We start from the raw sequence: 16,469 nt of genomic DNA, 5'->3' as shown, positions 1-16,469 counted from the left end.
AAGTCAAGGTTAGATTCTGGTTCCCACTGTCTGCTACAAACTTCAGTGAGACTACACTCTCCTGAAGCCACTTTCCTTGAGCTTTATTTTCAGAGCAATTACCTTTCAGACTTCTTGTTTTAAGCAGACCTGCATGCTCTATGTGAAGACAGTGCTCTTCAAACAAAAATCACAGCCTATGTCTTGAGTGAGGTACCAAATCATGACATCTAAATTACTTATGATGACAAGGTTTGGTCTAAGACTTTAAGTAATTATCTTAAACTAATGGAGATAATCCCTTCTTCCTCCTATATTATAACTAAGGGGATACATCAATATTATGGTAATGGATGGAATAAGAACTCACTACAATAGAAAAATTACCAAGTATATACCAAAATACTCAAGTATAACAACTTAGGCATAGGATCATACGAAGGAAGTGAGGCAGCAAGTGTCATTCTTCTTACTGAGCCCAAGTCATGCTGCATGTAAAATCATACAGAAAATATGCCGCAATAAACATAACATGACCATTCACTGTGCAGGTGATAATCAGTGTTGGTATTTTTTCATATTTGTGTTTCTGACTACATAATCCCAGTAACATAACTTTTGTAATGTCTCTTGAACGTAACATGCAACAGACCCCACCTTCTCTTCTCCTTAAATTAGCATTTTTATACTGGATAATTCAAGATAGTGCTAACAAATTAGAGTCTTCTACCTGTAGTTCAAAAATGAATATAGCCTAGCAGCAACATAAAATCATCTAAAATATCTAGTGGCTCATATAGAAAACTATTTCAGGAAATCTCAGGCATCTCCCATGGTCACACACTCAACATTAGCTAGCACTAATAAGTACACATAGGAAGATCAAGAGCTGCTTAGAATACAGAAGTCAGACTCCTTAGCCCTTATTCTTTACTACCAAGTTCCAGCTTGCTCTAAGACATCTACGAAGTACTCAGCTGGCTAACCAGATGTTGAGCACAACCTTGCAAGTAATGTAGAACAGTGCAGAGTGTCTTCAGCACTGTACTAAATACAGTTAACATGGGAAAACACATTTTAACTATGATTCAGTAGCACAACGACATGCATTTGTCATGTCTACACACAGTTGTGATCAGCACCAATTCAGTTAGTTGGGCTGTTCAAAGTCCTTTTCCGACAAAGCACTGTGAATAAGGTCAAGAACCTCAACGGAAGTCCTAACCACAGGTCATTTAAAAAAATACAACCACATGCCTTTCAAACAGGAAGCACTTATTTGAGTTTTCGCTGTTTAAAAAAAAACAACTTTACCATTATATAAAACATATTTGCAAATAGATCACTTGGCTCACAAACTACACACCCGTTCACACCATCCACACTGGTGTGGATCATCCAGGAAGCCAACTGTCCTTAGAACTGACCTGTAGATGTTCATACCAATATCTGACTAGTTAATAACAGTATTTATTTTAATGGAAAGATGAAGGTCAGAAAAAGTTTGGGAAAAGATAATTCTGTCTTCAGAGCAACTCTTTTAGTATTTTGCAAATAAACACCAGACCTCAGGTTATATACTATTCTAATAGTATATACAGTGATTCCTCACTGAGTGAGCACGATCCACTAACACTGAGTCCTGTAGAAAAAGGGGGAAAGGGAGGACAATTAGTGTTTCACACTGCACAGGTATCAGAGGATGCTGCATGACCAATCTTAGTTCTGAAACTTCCCAACTTCTGACTGCAGCCTTATTTGCAGCCTTTTTGCCAGCCTTATTTGCATGTAATATATACATAGTTATTTTGGAAACAGATAAATAACAGTGTAGCTCTAACTTGCTCTTCTTTCATGACAATTAACCAGCATAACACATGCGTCTTATTTCTGGCACACAAACAACAAATACTTTTTTTCCTGAGATGAAAGCTAATTTTCTCCTATGAGCTAATTTCCAAGCAGATGGACACAGTTTTACTGCAAGGTTGCAAGAAAGGTCTATCGCTTTAAGATTCAAACACCACAACCCATTTTTGAAGGAACCTACAATGCTACTCTAAAGAACTAAGGAAAAATAATTCCTAAAAATTGAGATAATGCCACCCAGCGTTTAGGTAACAGTCAATCGTTCATTACCACAATAAGGATTTTTTTTAGACGAGCACTGAATAATCTCTGTGCTGCATTGCAGAAGCTAGTATAGACTACCTTGGTTTATAAGGCTAGACACAGAATAAGGCAACCAGGATGTTTCAGATCAACTTCTTTCCTCCTCTCCCTCAGTCTGGCTGTATAGAAAAGTACTTGCAGAGTCTTGGCCCAAAAATCAGCCTCTGAACAGTAACACAGCTGACTAGCCCATTGATTCAATTCACCTCCCAGAAGGCTTACCAATAGAACATTGTCAGCAGCATATCCAGGATGGACTTGTCCATTGCCATAACTTCTGGCCACCAAGATCAGTTAAACAAGTTAGCTAGCGCAGAAGGAATTTCAGTCTTTGTGTATGGACTGGCTGGCTACTAATTAATCCATGTGGGCTCAACTGAGGAAGATATACTATGATAGATGCTACTTAAACAGAAAATGTAAGTGTTATTAGGCCTTAGATAACCAATTTACAGCTGCGAATCACATGTATTTTAGTGCAGCAAAGACCTATAAATTAAAACTATTTCAACTGTGAAGTTACTGAGAAGCATGACTGCTTAAAACTACAAAATAACATTCTTTTGAGCAAAGTGCCTTTAGCCCAGTGCGGTAACAAAGGTCTGCCCTGGACCCCCATGGTAGCATAAAGAGAAAGCAAAACCAGAAGGACATTCAAACACAGCATCTAAAGATACAGATACACTATTCATTTGAATTACTGAAGCTTAAACACAATGAAAAAAGTAATTAGCTAAGAAAACATGGCAGAAGATAATCAATAAGAATACATGAGGTGATGTATATGTAACTGATAAATAAACTGGTATGTAAAGGAAGTCACAGTTCAGATACAAGATGCAGGATCTCTGGACCCAACAGCACACCACCTGTACAGGAGTATGTTGCTACACTTGTCACTTACAATACTATCCCAAATAAGAAGGTTTCGTCTCATAAACCCACTGCATAGCCACTACATGGTACGCTACAGCCAACTGAATTTGGTCCTCGAAAGAGACAGGATTAGAATGACTCAGTTAATCATGACCAGTGGATGAGCAAGTGCACCCTAAATTATCAGTAGAGAAGCAGAGTGGCTGGTGTGTCAATACTCCCCAATACATTAATAGCAGCCAGCAGGATTTAAAGTATTGCTTCACATTGTAATTATTTCATTCTGTTGCAAGCTGCCACTGAAAAAGTCAGTTTCATTCCTTCTTTTCCTTCCCTTTCCCCACTGCTCATTCCTAACCTCTCTCTTGCATCAGATCCAGCCACTGTGCTGCCATAATAAGTCCTGAGTTAGCTCACAAGGGAGTGGGGACGATAGACTAGAGAGGAAACGTTCCCCCATCAGATCATCAAGCTTATCCAAGATCACCCTGCAGCCACACAATCACTGCATCTGAGGCACAGAACAGGCAGGAACACATCAGCCAGGCTGGAGGATAACAGTGGAACTGCCCTTTTTGGCAGGAGCCCACAGTTTGACTGTATAAGACACACGTACCTCCCAAATCAGTCTCTCAGAAAAGCAGACAAAACTAGATATGCAGCTTTGTTGCCTTGGACTGATGAGCACCACATCTCAGGTGAGTTAACAGGCATCCTAAGCTTGCTCCAGTGCTGCTGACCCACCTGGCATGCTAGAAAACTCTGAGGCAGAATTCCAGAGGTCGATTTAACTTCAAAGTAGTGGCCTGGGGCCTCTTGGACAAGAGCCTGCTCCTGTCAAGCTGAAAACCTCTTGATATGAACAGGCTCCCAACAGTCACTAGAAATCTCCTTAATTTTGAATTCTGCTTCCCTCATTTCTGGTCCATTAGAGCAAAGCCCAGCATTGTTCACTCTCTAGACAAAAAACCAAAACTTTTGAAAAAATAGGGGAAACACAGATACAGAAAAAGAAGATAGGTAAACTCTTAGAGATAAGCAACAAGGGCAAATGCATAATAATGTTTCCTCCCCAAATATGAGGGGACAGCCACCTTTTCCTAAGACTTATTTTGATATGATGATCCTAATGACCATTACATTAAAGTAAGGGTTCTTACTTTGACTCTCTCTTCCTCAGTTTCTTTTCCTTACATACGAGAAGGAAGAAATGAACGTTTCCTTGGCCCAGCCACAGTCTTCACTTGACAACTTAGGAAAGTTACAGAACACATAACCCTGTGTGTCTGGGCCTATTCAATAAACATTCTGATAAAATAAGAATCAATTCCATCCTCACTTCCAAGTGAAGACATTTTTTTTTCTTGTGAAAAGTACAGTGAAACCAATTCTTGTTTCCATTAAAAAAAAAAAAAAAAGAAAAAAATAAGGTCACCAACAGAATGCTGAAGTACTTTAAGCAGCATCATTCCAGTAACAGAGTCACAAGCTTCCTATCACACAGTAGTCTGGGTGATCAGGTCACTGTTCTACAAAGAGCAAGAGAATTCAAACAAGTCCAAAGCCTCCACCTAAATCTTCCAAAACTTGCAAGACATAGGCATGGCAAGTGAGAAATGGAGGAGTTTGCTTTGCTTTTTTTGTTATATGCATCAGAACACACCCTATCCTAAGCCAGAATAAAAGTTCTATCTAGCCTGGTAGCCTGTCTGAATGTAAGCACATGTCAAGTAAACAGTGATAGCTGTCTGCATCACTTTCCCAGAGATCTGAAGCACATGGATTTCCTGCTCCAGCCATTAAATATTTGCATTCAGCCACAGACATTTTTTCCTGGTCTTATTCAATTGCTTTTAGAAAACGAACTCTTAGCATCTATAAGATCTTCTATAACTGTACAGCAGACCTCATCATCACGTGTAGAGAAAAAATTTTTGCTTTGGATCTACTAACACAAGTGATCTCTTGTTTTTATAGCCGTATCTTACTCTCTTTGTGCTACTCATGGTTTTCAAAACATTCCACCTCTTCCTCCAGGTACCTCTTTTAAACACAGAAGTATGCTAATCCATTTAGTACCTCCTTCTAGAGAAGTATTCTTTACTTCTGATCACCCTTATCACCTTTCTCTAACTTCCATAGTTCTGTTACGTCATTGGTACTATTGTAATCTTTGGCAACCACTTTACTTGTTCAGTTATTTCTAAACATTAAGTTGAAGTGCTCATGAGCCTGTATATAAAGACTTTGCCTCCCCCATCAAGCCAAATGTATCTCTTCACACTTACTTATGCTTAGTTTCTCAGTCAGACACTCAGTACCACAAAGCCTTTCAAGTCTTTCCCTGTTTTTACTACTAGGAACATAACCTCTCTCATCAGTATTTCTACCCTTTTTCCCCCAAAGAGGAAAGCACAGATCCATGTAGTATTCCCAAAATGACCATTTACTCACATCCTCTTTTTACTTAAACCAACAACCCATCTATGACAGAACTCCCCATTTACTCCACTACAGGTGTGTTTCTTCAAGAGCTTCCGGTGTGGAAGCCTGTGCATAAACCTTTCAGTACAAAGCACATTCAGACCAACTTTACACCAACCAGCATTATTTTTGTGCCCAACAACTCCTTTATAGGACTCTACTAGCCACGCACTGCATGACTTCCCTTTACAAAAGGTATCTTGTCTTTACCCTCATTACATGTATCCATGTATTTACTGATTATTCTATCTCTTAGAATTGGATTTATGCTATTTAATCGTATCAACTTTAATCACAAACAGCAGTAGAAGAGTTAGTTTGTCTGATCATCGGTATGCGTTTGCTCTGAGACTCAAACATCTCTTTCCCTCAAATCTCTAATATCTCTACTATGTCAATATCTTAAAATAGATATAAGAGAAACTAGATTGCCTGATTTATTTAATATAGATACATACACATATACACACACCTTTTTTTTAATATAAAAAATTCTAGCATTTTCTATCAACGCATACACAAGTTTGCTCCTTATTTTTCTAAATCCTGTTTTAAATGGGATTTTTTTTTTTTTTTTTTTTTTTTAATTCGGGACTAGTTTGCACCATTTATCTGAGCTTCTGACCCTTGGATAATATACAGCTGTAAGGGCACCAGTTTTAAAGGCTGCAGGAACTCCAGCAATCTCCCATTGTTTTTGGCTTTTCCCCAGTCATCAGTTCAACATTACAGCAGCCCTGATGCAAGACACCTTTTCCATAGGGGCTCCCTCTAGTCGGGACATCACCCCCACTCTCTAATAAAACTAACTCCATTTTCTGTTATGTCTTATTTTCTAAGCCTAAACATTGTTTTTCTCTCCTTCTCTTTCCCTCTCTGCTCCCACGTATGGTGCAAGGAACATTTCAGGGCGCGTTTATAAAATGTAAAGAGCTAGCAAGTAGAGGGCCATCTCACAGTACTTGTTGGTAAAATGAAGAGCCCGCTACTGAAGACAATGGACTCAAAGGAACTAGAGATTATTCGACATCTACAACAAAACATTTTTCAGAGAAGCTGTTTTTTAAGTAGAACTAACAAAGCCTGTTTCCTACAGGTTTGCATCCTCCTCTACATTACTGCTGTTACAAGCCCGCTAAGACTCTTCCACAAAACCCTCGGTTTTGGTTCCCTCTCACATTCCTTAATTAGCATCCCTTCCCCTTCTCATTCCTTGAGTAATGCAAATCACTTCTCATGCTCCCCGATTACTGAGTGGGAGCAAGACAATTCTATGCGCATGTACTAAGTGGCCTGCTCACAGACTGCGAGGTGGAAGGGTTAGGGGGAAGAAGCCACACACAGTTTTGCCTTGTACAAAGCAGTAATTTTGAAGAAACTTACAGGATCTTCATATTTCAAAATGCATTTGCTTCTGCTGCTGATCACTCCACAGAAGAATGGACAAACAGACACAGTCAGAGCAACTGCACGAGCTTATTTCCTGAGGAACCAAGGCACAGATACGCCCCTTGGCATCAGCCAAGATCTTGTCTCGTAACTCTGACTTTTGTTCTGGCTTCTAGTCGTAATTCACGGTTTAATTTTAATAGGTGTTATACATTTTTTGAAAAAAACTCACCGTTTTATTACGAAGTCTAATTATGTCCGAAACAGAGCCAGCTCCACAATATTCCATAACAATCCATAGATCCGTGTTCTTAAAATAGCTGCCATAGTACTTGACAACATAGGGACTAGATGGGGAAAAAAAAAAAAAAAGTTAGATAAATAGATGAATTCTTAGTAGGCGGGAAAAAATCATCATCACAAGTGTTGTTAAAAATTACAGTTTGACACATACTAATACAGATAAAGAGTGTAATGAAATACATTTTAAAATTGTGATTAGCTTAACCAATGCCTTGCTAAAGTCTGACTGCTTAATAAAATTATAATACAGACATAGTTTTCCCAAACATTAGTGTTCTGATATAAAGCTTTGTTTTTCCCCTCCTTTAAGGCCTCTCTTAATTTTTAACTCTTCTCACAAAGTTATTGGATGTTTCCCTTCTCAAAAAGATTGCCTTGTTTTCTTCTCTCCTGAGCAAAAGAACATGGAAAGTCACTCATCTTTTCCTGGTTTTGCAAGCATGAACTTATTTCAAGTACAGATCTAGACTTCCATATTAAACAGAATCTAGTGTTGGTTTGAACAAGACTTCTAGATTTGCAAATGCACTTTCATATTGAAGTGTCTCATGTGAAGAGACAGTACTGTCATAAACAGAACATATTGCCTTGCTACTCATCAGTTTGTCACTTGACATAATGCTTCCTTGAAGGCACTTGCAAACGAAAGGCATAAACAGATGTGGTAAACATAACAAGGATCATCCTTCAGAAAAGTGATTAGATGGTGTATTTATGGAAATAAAAGGTTGGAGGGGTTTTTTTGAAAGAACTTAAGCAAAGGAGATTACAGTTAGATTGCCATCTATCTCCCACAAAGTCAGGAAGTAAGACACTGAGATCTCAGACGGTGGCTTCTAATCAGAACACCTGCATTGTGGTGTAGAATCAAACACTATTTTGTTTTGGAGCAAGAAACTGTATTTTAGGATCAGCATGTTTGGCAGCAACATTTTTTGTTAGAAAACTGATGTAAGAAAAAGAGAGGACCTATGGTTGCCTCCTGCAACATGGTGCTATCTTTATAGAAGATGGCCAAAACTACCAGCAAACTACTTCATTAAAGAGCAACTGTTAGTACTATAGGAACTTGCCTTTACAGAAGGCAAGGCGGGCCAATTCCCTCCTAACTAGTCAAAAAGTCTGCCGTTTACAAGTACGACATACTGATCTTGCCCCTTATAATTCCTGAAGTGAGAAAGGTTACTATTACTTCTGAAGAAAACCCACTGTTTTTTGTGACCATCTCTTGCCAGATTTACACTATGCTAGTATTCCCAGCAAAAATTGTGTATTATCACAAATCAGGACAAGATGATCTTTTCAAAACATCGAGTGCTGTGCAATCTCAAAACACTGTTCACATTTGCTTAAAGGCTTGTCCCAGTTAACTACATGGGCCAGCCTTTTCCATATCAACTGCTTGTCTTAGAATCTACAGTTTTCCCCTTAGAAGATCTTCAGCATATACAGTGTAGCTAGTTCTAGAAACAGGCATGGAGAAGAAAGAAAGGGTAAAGTGTTAAGATTTAATCATCTTTTATTTGAGATGCTACAACAGCTCAGTGCTTTTCTGTAATATCTGTGGAATCATCACATGTGAAAATAAAGTACTAAAAAGTGCGTCATCCCTCCCATCAGTACTGCACAGCACTGCATTTGCACGAAGGCATGCGACAGGTATACAAGCACGTGGTGCAGAGTTGCAGCCCAACGCTTCTTTTCAACCAGAGAATGCCTGCATCTTGTTCACTGAATGAAGAGTTTGTGTTCTAAAATTCTGAACTCTTACTTTAAAAAAAAAAAAAGTTATACAATAGTACGTCTCCAGTAGATACTAAATGCAACACGTTGTTCAAAGAAAAGCAGGAAACAAAGAACAAGGGCAAAGAAAAGGGGGCAGGACAGGGCACACAGGAATAAGATGCTGAGTAGACCCACCTAGGACAAGAATGAAAATCTCACAAGAAGCATAGTACAGAAAGAAAGGTGAAAAGTTTAGAAGATTCTCAACACTTCTTTTCCCTGTCAGTATATTTCACAGACATTTGTTTTAAGTACCTATTTCAATCCCGGTCTAGTACTAACAGACATACACACACTACAACCTACACCACTGCTTCCAGTCAGCTCACGTGGCTCAAGCCTGTGCAGCGACTAAGGGCTGCTATCCTATCACTGACCCCACAGAAGAATTCTTTCTGAGAATTCCTAAGGTCCAACTTGTTCAATGTCTTGCTTTTTTTTAAGGGGAAAGAAATGAAACAGGGGAAATAAAAAGAAGAGCACAGCAACAAGACAAATCAAAGTAAACACATTTTAACTCTTCCAGTGCACAGAAGAGCTAAGGACCTACTCTGGGAATCAAATCTAGTTCCACAGTTAAATAGACAAACAAGATTGCTGCTTCCTTTTTAATCTGTACCTGTTACAAAACTCCAATTGGCCAGACAGACAAAAATAGTCTCACAGGGATGACAAGGATTTAAGAAAAGCCCCCAAAAAAACTCCAGGGCCCCAAATCCTTTTAGTATCACCTGAAATAACCTCATCACACATCTTCATGGAATGCGGGAAAAAACATAAATCCTTCCTTTTCCTTCCATTCCCCTGCCTACACATTTAACAAGCTTCTAGCGTTCAGAGCAGTCAGTGCCAAAAGGGAACAGATTACGAGGACCAGTGTGTTCATAGGTCGCAAATACTCAGATCAGGGCTTGCAGGCAGAGGTTCTAAAGAAGTCTGAAGAACTTGCATTTTCATGTGCTAGATACAATGTACTCTGAGATCTCTGTCCCTGTACTTAAGGATAGATATTTGAACCTTCTCTCCTCCTTCACGACCCTATAGACAAGATGCTGTGGAGCAGTACAATCAAGCTCTGTGTAACATCTGAGCAACATATTCAGCAACAAACCTGAATTAATTCAGACTGCATTAAAAAGATTGTCTTTAAATCTGGGATGAGTACTGCTCATTGCCAAACAAGAGCAAATTTTTCATGTAAAGACAGAACTTCAGCATTGACACACCACAAAAACACAAACACAATTGAGAAATAACAGACCACTTGCTATAATACAATTCACCAAGTTAATGACTAAAGGAATCAATATTTTAAAGAAAGTCTCTCCTAACTAGAGTGCAAACCTTTCCTGCTCGCATTTTGAATCGTGAACAATAGACTCTTGTACCACTGATCAGCCTTGAATAGACTCACCCTAGGAAAGCTGACTTAGAATTTACAGCCAAAACCTTGAAAGATTACCCCAAAACTCCCAAAAATATACAAGTAAAAAAATTTATAACACCATAGAAAATAGGAAATGCAAAGTAATTTCTGCATCCTTGCAGACACTTAATGTTAAGGCTTCTATTCCAACAATACTAGCAATCATAAGATATATAATTGGTGAACAAATATAAGGTAACAGTCCTTCTTCAGAACTATTAGAAGACCGTTCACTTTTTAAAAGGTATGTTCCTGCATGAAAGAGGCAACTGATAGAATACTATTTTGGAAGTTAACTGCTAGCCATTAATCTTGTGCTAGAAACATCTTTATCTGTCTTCTGAAACAGGTAACTCAGAATTCACAAGGCCTAAGACATTTACAGGAAATATTAACCTTCGGGCTTCCCAGTGCAAGTAAAGTGAAGCAAGCATGGAGAATTCTAAGCAGAGGCAAGTACTTATTCTTTCAACAGTTTCTGTTATATACATTATTTGTACTTCCTTCAATCCAAGCTAAGAATAAGAGGAGGTCCACAAAGTGATTCCTTTAAGTAAATTGTCCAACACAGACTGCTTTAATTTTCCATACAGTTTCACATAGACTCTTAGAAAGGGAGCTGAATTGTCACACCTACCTGTCACATTGTTGCATTATAGAGATTTCTTTAATTATTTCTTGAAGATCTGATTCCACAGGGACTTGTTTAATTGCTACAACTTGCCCAGACTCTTTGTGTATTGCTTTAAACACACTACCATAAGACCTGAAAATAAGAGGGAAATTTTTTTAAGTAAGATAAACTGCTTCTCATTTCCATTATGCCAAAACTTTAAAAAAGTCACAGAAGCCATATGTTCACGCAGAAGTTCAAGATTTTTTTCAGGCTGCAAAAAATTCAGTTCAGTCAGGACCTCAGGAGACACGTGCCTCTGAAGAATGAATCTTTGTCAAGATGTAGTGTATCTAACTCCAGTACAAGCCCAGCCACCTTTGCTGCCTTAATAAAAAATGGACATCAAAAATGCATAAATATATTTGGGGAAGCATGGAAGTCTACTGATGCATGCATTTGCTTTATTAGCAAAACTTGTCTAGAGAAGCATTCCTTAAGGCATTTACAGTCACTCTCCCTGTAACTTAATATTCCACCACATGCTTTATATACTGTTTCCATCTGATCCCATCCCCTCATAAATAGCTGCACTTACCCTTCACCAAGTTTCTCCAGGACATCAAAGACTTCTTCAGGCTGCTTAGTTAAACTATCTTCACTTAGCTTTTTCAGTTTGCTAAAAGAAAGACAAAAGTTATTTGTTTGGAGTGGGGAAAGACACAGAACTCAGGCAAATTTTCATCCAAGTGAGCAGACAGAAAGAAAGATTATAAAGAAAAACATATTCCAATGAAAATAAAATGCCTAATTAAAGTGCAATAATAAAATTTTAATCAACCATCACATAAGATGGAGAAAGTTATGACAATTTTTGTCATTATCACTTTCCCACTAACGTTTGCTCAATTCAAAGCAACATGAGACCAATTTGCTGTTCAAACCACTTCCTTTGCTAAAGCAGAAACAGCCAAAGAATACAATAAAGCTCACCTTTCGTCAAAAAGCAACCAGCATGCAAACATATGATTACTACTGCCTAGAGTACCCCATGTTTTTATCTAAGAAAGTATAAACCAATCCCTCACCCACATGCAGTACCCACTTTCTAAACTATACCACTCATGAGCCAGTGAATTCCATCAAGTTAAAAGCAGAACCCAGAGTCAAGATGACTCTGAGAGCATATTGTAGCACCTCACCTTCACACGTGGTAGCAGAACACTGAACTTCCAAGAGTTGAGCACTCTAAGACTTGTTGGGGCAGTCCCTTTTGCGTCTTTGTGAACACACACAGGGACAGGTACAACAAAATCTCTAATTATATAACACCACCATATTTTGCCCTCCAGTTCTCTCTCACACAGTCTCAAATCACTCAGTATCACCCTACAATTTCCCCCAGCACCTTCAACCCACTCTTACCACTACCCTTTGTCCTTTACAAGCAGTCCTAGCCTTTCGCCAGTCTCCAGCATTCCCATCTCTCCAGGCCCCCAGACTCCCAGCAGATCTCAGAACACAACTTGGCTGCAAGCTTGTGATGGAGCTGACGCTGAACATAGCACAGGAAAATATAACCGCACACACATTGCGGTGAGGACGGGTGGCTTCAACATGTAAATCCTTCGTCCTAAAGTTATAGGGACTTTTGCTGCAAGATTGAAATAACAAGCTAACTCTATATGAGAGCCAAGGGCACTATTAAAGTAGAAGATGAGCTGAAGAATAGCTGGTGGTGTAGTGTTAGATATAGACAATGTATTCCATATGCAGGAGGAGGAAAAAGGGGGGAAAAAAAAAAAAAAAAAAGAAACTTTGAAGCACAGCAGACCATTGAGAACTCATGGAAAATATGTTATCCTGTGACATGTTCCTGGAAATGGATACAAAATAGGGGAAGGGAGGAGGGCATGGACAGCAGAGACTGTCAGATCTAACAGTGGAAGAACAGTGTTCAAAAGAAACCCCTTCATATTAAGAGATGCAATTGTGCGATATACAGAGCTAATAAAAAAAATACAGTGAAATGACTGATGAAGGAATTCCTGAGTCAGAAAAGACTTGTCTTTACTTAGATGGTTGGCAGTAAAAAAATTTAAAGTAATTGTATAAGCACACAGGTCAGATGGATTGGTGTTAAACAAGAAAAGCAAGGGGGGGGGGGGGGGAGGAGGGTGTACACATTTATATATCAAAGAACTATTTCATGGGTGTAGCAATTATATGAATACAAAAAGCATCCACAATCAGTAAGGAAAGGTGCACGAACTGCTGTAAAGACCATGCAGTTTGCTTACAGTGAACAGGCAGGAAGCTGGAAAGCACGTGTGTTTAAGGGAGAATAAAAATCTCCACAGCAAAGGAAGGGCACAACTCATGAACACGAAGAAAAACAGCAGAAAACTCAAATGAGAGCAGCTAAATAAAGTCTGCAAAAGTAGCCTACAAATCAAACACAGGAACGCATAACAACTCTGCTTTCTTTTTCACCCTCTCTCTGCCTGTTAGGGACTAGAAAACAGAAAGATGGAACTTAAATCTTGCAGGGAAGCACATATTACGGAACACGTGTAAGTTGAGACAAATAAAAAGAAGGGAGGGAGAGTTTGCAGGTAGGTATTGAAGAAAAACAATTCATTTTCCTTCTTTTGTTTCAAATTCTTCTTTCCCCTCTGATCACGTTATCTGCAGCCTTAAAGGCAGCATTCACAGAATAAGTTACTTCAGTCATCCGCTGCTTGCCACCAACAAAAAGCATGCACGGTATGCTTACAATACCAGCAGAGCCTCAAAAAATGAAAAGCATGACCATTAGCTGAGTCTCTCACTTGATCAAAGAGCTGCGTAAGAGAAGACGTACTCAACAGAACAGTGGAGGGATTGAACTTTTTAGTAACTGCAAGAAAAGAGAAAACATACAGTAACCCCAACCAAAGATGTCTAAGAAGAGAACACTTCCACCTGCTCATCAAAAGAGCAATGCCTGCTACAATGAGAAGGAGCAGGGGAAAAAAAAAAAAATCCATACCAAAAGGGTTCCAGCAGTACCATTAATGCCAAAGCATTGGTAGTGCTTGAGAAGAGCTAGGGAAACAATCACAGCCATAAACAGATCAAAAACAATGTCACTGTCAAATAACAGATTATCTGGAGTACTTAAGAGGCAACCTGGAGACCAAAGAAATAAGCATTCTGTAGTTTTAAAACTATTTTCACATTATCCAACTCTGACAAACATGTTACGAGACCAAATAATACTTAACACTAAGGCAGCTAAATATTAAACCTATTCAGAGGAAGAAAGATACGTCAACCTCAGGAATTTCACCACCAAATACACTGCTCAAAGTATTTCACAGCCCTTCACAAATATATTGTAAGAATACAGATGCTAGGTCCAGCGTTCAAGTGACAGCATTAACACCACAGAAAGATCCTAATGACTCAGATTGTTTAATGATTTCAGTTTCTAGACGTTTAATAGACTTCCCATCTCTTTAACTACAGAACAGCATGTGATATACCCTAAAAGGGTTGCAATAAAGAAAGCATTTATGAAAACTTCATGAGAAGCAAGGAGGAGGAAGACAACTGTTGTAACAGGCTGCAAAGCACTAAGTAGAATACAAGAAAAGACTAGAAATATTATCTATTATACTGGTTAAAAACAAGTAACTAAAACTTGGGACAGAGAAACACTGTTAAGACTTTAGAATCAGCTTCTTAATCAGGAGTTGTTTGTGTGTGTGTGTGTCTTACCATCCACACTTTGAAACTGTGCGAGATAAGACATATAGAGCCAAACATTTCAGAAGGATCACTGCTTTTTAAAAAGCATTAAAGTGTTCTACATGGGAAGTGAATACTATGAGCACCCAGTAAAATACCTATCTGCCAAGGCATGACCAGAAGTACAGGGCAGGCGGGGAGGGGGCACAACTGAAGAGACAAAGGGCTCAAGAACAATCAGAGAGAAAGAGGGTGTCTCACTCCTCTCCCTCACAGGTCCTCCACTTTCATAACACAAGCATTTAAAACAGAACAAATAAATCGGTAAATTCAGGCACTGTTTTATTCTGGCCACAGGATACAAGTGCCATATATATATTTTATTTATATATATATATATCTGTGAGGAAGTCTAAAAGGAGATGTGTAGAAGACAAGTATAAAATCTTGGGAGAAAGTAATTCTGCTTTTGTTTGCTCCAGAAAATCATCAGGTAGTGACTATGGGCTATTTCAGTAGTTTTCCAGAAGAGCTGTTCCTGAAAGCAGGAGGACTAACTAAACTACAATTCTGGGACAACAAGAGTTGTCAAAAGGATTTTCTTGTTCCAAGCAGGTTTAACTTTCTACATAACACCTAATCTCTTAAACAAGAAAAATACGTCCTAGCAGAGAATTTTATTTTTATAAATCCAGTTGATGTGAGAAAACATTTATACTTTGCATAAGCGGAATCTTACGTGTCATTGAATATGTCAGCAAAACTCCACATAACCAAATGCAGAAAAATCTAGAAACAGCAAGAGGCACCCAAGACTACCAATCCTAGCATAAAGATCAGAAAAATCTGAATTGAGACCTGAAAGAGCAAGAGATATGTTTCCCCTCCCCCCCAACATGAAAAAAAAAAAAAAAGTATTAGTCTAGTGTTCTATGGTCATTACATGCAGACTTTACAAAATAAATTGGTGATGTGCTACAGAGGTAGGCATAAAAAAACCTGAAAGCTAACAAAGAAAAATAAAGCAGGACTAAAGAATAAAACTCCATCCATTACTGTCATGAGTTATGGAAAACTGGACAGCTGCTCCATGAAACATGAATATATGCGGTTTATTTTGCAGAAGAACTAGGACATTGAAACATTTAAAAAGAATGGCTGGGATCAATTATACTGATATATTAAAAGAGAAGCTAGTAAGAGAAATCACTGCAGTCATCAGAAATAGAGGTGGCATGTGAAAGCTTCGAGACATTTACACTGCTTTACACCATTCACACAAGTAGAAGCAAGGTTAAGACAGTTTACATTGTTGTGTTGTGTACTTAGATTTAGTTTTCTACCAATAAAACCCAAGCAAACTTATTTCAGGAGGAACTTGACAGCTGTCATCCATATGACCTTACATGCCCATTGACACAAAAATTAAAACCAGCATATTTTTCACAGACAGTTCATATTTTAAAAACAAGTTTTTCCCTTCCCACAAAACTTAAATTTCAGTGAAAATTAAACTGCCCGAGTTTAAAGAAAGGACTGGAAAAACATTAATTAACAAGCTCCATGCTTGTTAAGAGGCCTTTTATTTGGCAGCAGCATGCAGGAGATGGGCAAGATTAAAAACTATGTATTTGACAGAAATGCATCTCTAGCTACTTTCCTTTTCACTTGTATGCAATTTGTCTCCTCATACCCCAGCATGCTAATATA

General features: G+C 38.5%; 1 protein-coding gene across 1 annotated transcript in view; it reads right to left on the bottom strand.

Moving 5' to 3' along the window:
* STK3 (serine/threonine kinase 3) overlaps nt 1-16,469 on the bottom strand; it is a 137,758-nt gene that overhangs the window by 118,571 nt on the left and 2,718 nt on the right. Inside the window, exons 2-4 of the mRNA XM_082319584.1 lie at nt 11,626-11,706; nt 11,052-11,180; nt 7,133-7,247 (exon numbers count right to left, since the gene is read on the bottom strand). Of these exons, the coding sequence (XP_082175710.1) occupies nt 7,133-7,247; nt 11,052-11,180; nt 11,626-11,706 (325 nt within the window). The remainder of the gene's footprint in view (nt 1-7,132; nt 7,248-11,051; nt 11,181-11,625; nt 11,707-16,469) is intronic.

The sequence above is a fragment of the Platalea leucorodia genome (assembly GCF_965183815.1).
Source record: "Platalea leucorodia genome assembly, chromosome: 1".
NCBI classification, from domain to species: Eukaryota; Metazoa; Chordata; class Aves; order Pelecaniformes; family Threskiornithidae; genus Platalea; species Platalea leucorodia.
Note: the sequence above shows the minus strand (reverse complement) of the source record. Positions and strands in the feature narration are given on the sequence as shown.